Here is a 5,960-nt window from a genome sequence, read left to right on the forward strand (position 1 = left end):
TATTAAAACTGTACTTAACAAATATGTTATTATAAAATCTATTTTAATACGGTGACATTTGGATTTTTTTTGCCATTGTGATGTAAATACAACTGTACAAAATGAGAAAATGATGAGATGCAGAATAACATTGAGTACAATATGAAAGAATATGATTATCTTGGAGGTCTGCAGCTGCTCTTAGTCTTTCATCCCTTCTTGTGTCTCACATCAGAGGCTGCTGCCTTCACTTCAGGTTCTGGTATTTTCTTTGTAGTCATGCGCTGATGATGCAGCCAAGGGTTCTTTAAAAAGATTTAAAGCAGCTTCTTCCCATTTCCCTTTGTAAAGAAGTATGAATCTGGAGGAGACGTACACCTGCCGCCACAGATCCAGTATAAAAATGACAAAACTGAAAAGGTGTAACGGGAACATTTATGAAAAAGACCTTTGTGCAGTAGCTTCAGTGTGAAGAGAAAACAGTCTCAGAGTGACAGAACCAAAGTGTGAATCTCCACAGTTCATGCATAAAGGAAAACAGATGAGCTTAGCATGGTTTTCACTTTTTATTTTCTCTTTTGAAGACGTTCTTTTATTCATCAGCCTCAGTGTCCTTTGGATGTGTTCACTTCCGTACTGTACTGACTCTTCTCAAATCCCCAAACAGATGGCTGGAAAGAGATGAAGTCCATTTTTTATGTTGTGTCTTCAATGACACACTGTGTTTGTGTGTGCGTGCGTGGGGGTGTGTGTGTTTGTGTGTGTGTGTACGGTGTGCTCAGATTAAAGCCTGTCATAAAGCCTTAAGATCAAAGCCTTCGTGGAGCACAAATCTGATCTGTCACTGGAAAAGACACAGTTTTTTTTTCCATTTACAGTTAGAGAGCACCGTCACTCATCCATTACTTTTCTCAGACTGTTATTTAAGTTATGAATGCTTCTATAACACAGGTACAGTTAAAGTATAGAGCATTTCTAACCTGAACATCTCTCTTCATAGTTCATCTGTATGTATCCACAGCTTTAAGGGAAAGCAGGATGAAAAGGTCCAGTTATATGTAAATATGGTTTGATGTATTTGAGTTCAAGTTTTTTAGTTAATTAAGATGTTTCCAAATTGTTCCATCAAATTAGAGTTTTATGAAACAAAACTTCTCACAGGTGGATTTCATGTTTGTTGAATAAAATGCATTGATGCCTAGTTTACTTAGTGAAGTGTGCTAAAAGCATACAGTACAAAACACTGACCTCTGTCTCACTCAGTTCTGCACCCTCTGACCACAAAAAGGGTGTAGCTCATGAGGTTTTTCATCAGAACTAAATCTTATACATGATGAGAACTTTCGGCTTTAAACAGAGACTGGGTTGGTTGCAAAGGTCTCTGCACAAAACACTTTTCAAACTTTGAACTTAAAATCCAGATTTAGAAGATTCTTCATGCCCATGATCTTGTGCTTTATGTGATTTAAGGCAGCACTTAAAGTTAATTCCTTATTGAACCAAACATTCTGTTGCTGATGCTTTAACTACCTTTCATTTGGTCAGTTGGTCCACGACATTGGACTAGATTCATATTGCTCAAAAACAAATCTGACCAAATGAGGTCATTGCAGTCATCATTTACCACAATCAAACTGTTGGTTTGCCTTGCAGGAAAGATTATTTTTACAGTATCTCTTCTCACTGTGTCACCTTGCTAACACTGCTATTTCTGCTGTCACATACAACAGCAGCCTTCACAGTAAATGCACCACATACAGTATATAGGTATCTGCTTTGGGACTGTTTTGTGTCTGATTTTCTTACTCTCTTCCCTTATTTTCGACCTGCAGAGTCAGTAAAGCACATCTGTTTGTAGTCTGACAGTGATAAATGTCCATGAACATGTTCACTGTATAACACTTCCATGGATGAAACAAAGCGTTGAAGAAAAGAATCTGAATTGAAGTTTTTCTGCATTTGAATAACTCCAGTTTCTTCACTGATAGTTTCAGTCTTTGCTGTTCCATTAGCCACATATTGCTGAACAGCATGAAGTGCAGAGAGGAGAAAACGCATGTATAGCAAAGCAGCAGGTTGAAAGCTAACATTAGCATTGGCAGTTAAAAAAAATCAGGAAACAAGCTCAGAAAAACATCAATCAGACTTCACTCCAAACAAACGACTGCATGCTTTCATCAGAGGAAACAGAAGATAAGGAGACTGACACGTGTCTGAGTTTAAGATGAACTCTTTATTTAGCTTTTTCCTCTTAAGGCTCTTGATTTGCTTCAATAGTTTATAAAGGGAGATCACAGTGTGCAAAGGCTGTTATAACATGTATGTGTGTGCATGTTTCTGTGTGTGACTTTGTGTGTTTTGTGAGAAGAAGCTTCACTTTTGAAAAGCTGCAAAGGTCTGTCCTCTAAAAAATGGACTCATAGCTCCAGAGGTAGATGAAATCTTACACACATACACGCATGTGGGCACACACGTTAAATAATGCAGAGGGTATTATTGCAGGGCTGGTGTTTTAAATGAGCTTTGTGAAGAGGGAATATATGGCCAGAGATCCACACAGAGAGGCTTGAAGCATCTGTGCAGGAGAAGCTGCTAGAAAGAGTTGACGAGAATCATAAACTGGTGTAACGTGACAAACTAAGTCTTCCTCACTTGTTCCATTGGCCACAGGGTTTTGACAGTGAGAGCTGTGGGAGGCACTGTTGAAGACTCACCTTGAAGATTTGATGTAGTGTTTGAAAGGATACTTTAAATTGTAATATTTACTGATAACTATCAAAACATACAATTAGTTGTTTAAGTATTTCTGACTTCCTCAGAATAAAACTATTAAATATGTTTAATTTCTTCTCTTAAATTGTTTAATATAAATCATAAGTCCAAAAAACCAAACAAGCTTTACACTCAGCTTTAAATGTATGAGGCTCTTATGTGCATCAGAGCACAAACATCACTTTATTACTCTTCACGTGAAAACTTTACACATCTGTTTTTGATATTGAGTTCATCAGTAAATCAAATGTCACACAAACAATTCAAGTCTTTTGTTTTTTATTGACTTCAGCTTGAAATATGAAAGCTGTATTTCAGTAATGCTTAATAGAAGCAGAGGCTGTCGGAGGTGTTTGGTCTAGGATTTCTTCTTTATCCGAAACACAGTCCTTATGGCTCTGCTAAAGAACTTTCTTATCCTTCTCAGTGAGCTCCTCTTCACCTTTGCAGGTGCTCCTTCAACGGATGGCCCATCAGTAACCAACCTCAGCTCCTCCTCATTCTCCTCACTGTCCTCCTGTGCTGCACAGTGGCTTACAGCTGATATGTCCTCAGCTGAGCCATCTTTAGTGCCATCAGATGTTTCAAAAATGTTAATGCTGACAAAAATGTTAGCTGGGGCAGATTCTTCAGGATCTGGATGAAAGAGGGATGGAGTTTCTCCAGCTTTCATCTCCTCTTCTATTTCTATCTGAATAGTCAGCTCCTCATCCGAGTCGTTGGTTTGGAGGATCATTTTATTAAATGAGTCTTCAGCGCTGAGAAAAACATGGAAGTTAGACAATGATTAGTATTCAGTGTCAAGTTGGTCAAGGCAAGCATCTATGCAACCTGACTGGCACCATTACACAGTCACTTACTACATGCTGGTGTCCAGCTCCTCCTGTAGGTGCACCATGGATATAAATGGGTGCTTTAGGGCCTTGTCAGGACTGATTCTCTGTTCATGATCAGTGTGAAGGAGACATTTTAAGAGGCTCAGGAAAGCTCTCAGATCCTCTAGCTGGATGTCCTCCTCTAAGGCAGGATAGAGCTACATTTGAAACCAAAGTAGAAGTTTAGTTTTTGCAGAGAAAATTATCAACAACTCTTTCTTTACTCGTTAAAATTTCTCACTTACTGTAACAAGCTCATCCAGATTATTGAGAGCCCTCTGACATTCTTTAGGCTCAATGCCAGTGGTCACCTTGTACTCCATTGGAGTCTTCAGGAACAAAACATACTGTACATGTCAGATACTTTGTCCTTAAAGCTTATTCTTACAAAAAAAACTCTTGTTCAGTTACGGTTGAAATAATGTGATAGTGTAGGGACAAGCACAATACCTTAAGCCACCACTTTGGATAGTCATAGTGCCGGTTCAGCTTGAAGAATTTATTGGTGAAGCTGCCGGCATCGAGGAGGTGGTCGGCTGGCTGGCCGAGGACCTCAACTATGTTTCTCATCTAAGAAAGAACATAAACAATCGTGCTACATCAAGTCTGTGGTTGGGTTTTGAATTATCTGGGACAATATTTCACTATCTGTACATCAAATGACAGTGTAATGAGTGACTTACCTGCTGGTACTCACAACGTATCCCAAGCAGATGATGGGAGAGGTAGAGCACTGAGAGGACACAACCCAGACCCCACATGTCGATCGCCTCTGTGAAGGGGAGACCCAGGATCACTTCAGGTGCTCTGTTTGAAAGAACATCATAACATACATGTGTCATAAAGTTTGAAATAACCTTGGCCTTATCATCCACAGCTGGAACAAACATCTGTACAAACATGAAGTTTGCAGAATGTGTGCCTACCTGTACCCGGTAGCCTGTGCCATCAGACCCGGCCTCACTTCACTGGTGTGAAGTGACAGACCAAAATCTATGAGCTTGACTCTGAAGGGCTGGTTCTGATGGTTCACCAGCATGATGTTATCAGGCTTCAGGTCAGCGTGGATGACACCAATACCTTTGAGAGCATCAAAAGCTGTGAGCAGCTGCAGGAAGAAAGAGGAGGACATGAAGAGGGTTACAGACACTATTCACAAGTGTGCAGGGGTTTTCCGGTTCATAGCACTTATTATCTGTATCTGTATGAAGTACAAGTCTGTTTTACTTCATGATTTTATTAATCTGTTAGCCACACATTCTTTACCTGATGTGCGATTGGTCTGATTTCATTGAGCGTCAGCGGCTTCCCCTGCCTGTCCATCAGAAGCTGGAAGAGGTTTCTGTCCAGATTCTCAAATGCCAGACAGGTTAGACCTCTGTGCTCAAAGGTTTCAAGGAAATGCACAACATTTGCCTTGACCGGGTCAAGAGCACTGATAGCCCGGAGCATTTTGAGCTGTTAAAGAAAAAGAAAACAACAATACGTTAAATACAGCTGTTTAAAATATATCAAAAAGTCCAAAACATCATTCTCTAAAAGACTTGAAGGATCTGTACCTCTCTTTTTGAAGCTCTGTTGTCCTCAGATGTGACTATCTTTAGAGCCACGTCCTTTGCTGTGGCTATATTCACAGTTTTGACAACTTGGCCAAAGCTTCCTTTTCCAACATACTCCAGGACAAGGTAACAACTGGTGCTGCTGGAAATTGCTTCGTGCGGTTGCACCACACAATCTGAGGCTGGATTCTGAGACATTCTGTCAACTAAAAGGTTTTCCAAGCAACTGTACTACAATGAAGATCTTCAACTAACTAGGTCAGTGAATAGTTTTGCAGTGAAGGTTTAACTGATCAGTGGTCTTATTTATACCCCTCGGAATTCTGCATGTATTATGGTGTCATAATAGGCCCTATAACATCAGTTCCATTCCAAACAGCTCCTTTCTACAGCTAACATGATGATCACTAATGCTATACCACTTTATGCTAACAACCACTTTCTATCAAACAAAAGGGATGCATACTTAAGAGGTTATGATATTATCACATGACAAACATAACTCAGATTTGGAAGTTGTTAAGACAATTAAGCACAGGTTCAGAAATATAGGTCAAAACAAAGAAATCATACCGGTACAAGTAATGAACTGACTTGCAATGTTAAGTTTTTAAAAACACAAAGGGCTTTTCTTTTTCTATGGGACTGTTCTGTTTCTTCTTGACATATGTAGAGCTGATTGACAACAGCAGCCTTCACAGTAAATGCACCACATACAGTATATAGGTATCTGCTTGGGAACTGCTTTGTGTCTGATTTTCTTACTCTCTTCCCT

General features: G+C 39.6%; 1 protein-coding gene across 1 annotated transcript; it reads right to left on the reverse strand.

Annotated features, from left to right (window-relative positions):
* Positions 1-3,013: 3,013 nt before the first annotated feature.
* On the reverse strand, positions 3,014-5,476 carry LOC117817886 (homeodomain-interacting protein kinase 2-like). The gene is made up of 8 exons (XM_034690685.1): positions 5,186-5,476; positions 4,893-5,084; positions 4,553-4,734; positions 4,310-4,433; positions 4,077-4,196; positions 3,872-3,955; positions 3,612-3,784; positions 3,014-3,509 (listed from the first exon to the last, which is right to left on the reverse strand). The coding sequence occupies exons 1-8, from the start codon at positions 5,381-5,383 to the stop codon at positions 3,110-3,112; spliced, it is 1,473 nt and encodes a 490-aa protein (XP_034546576.1). The 5' UTR covers positions 5,384-5,476; the 3' UTR covers positions 3,014-3,109.
* Between the last annotated feature and the right edge of the window lie 484 nt (positions 5,477-5,960).

The sequence above is a fragment of the Notolabrus celidotus genome, chromosome 8, assembly GCF_009762535.1.
Source record: "Notolabrus celidotus isolate fNotCel1 chromosome 8, fNotCel1.pri, whole genome shotgun sequence".
NCBI classification, from domain to species: Eukaryota; Metazoa; Chordata; class Actinopteri; order Labriformes; family Labridae; genus Notolabrus; species Notolabrus celidotus.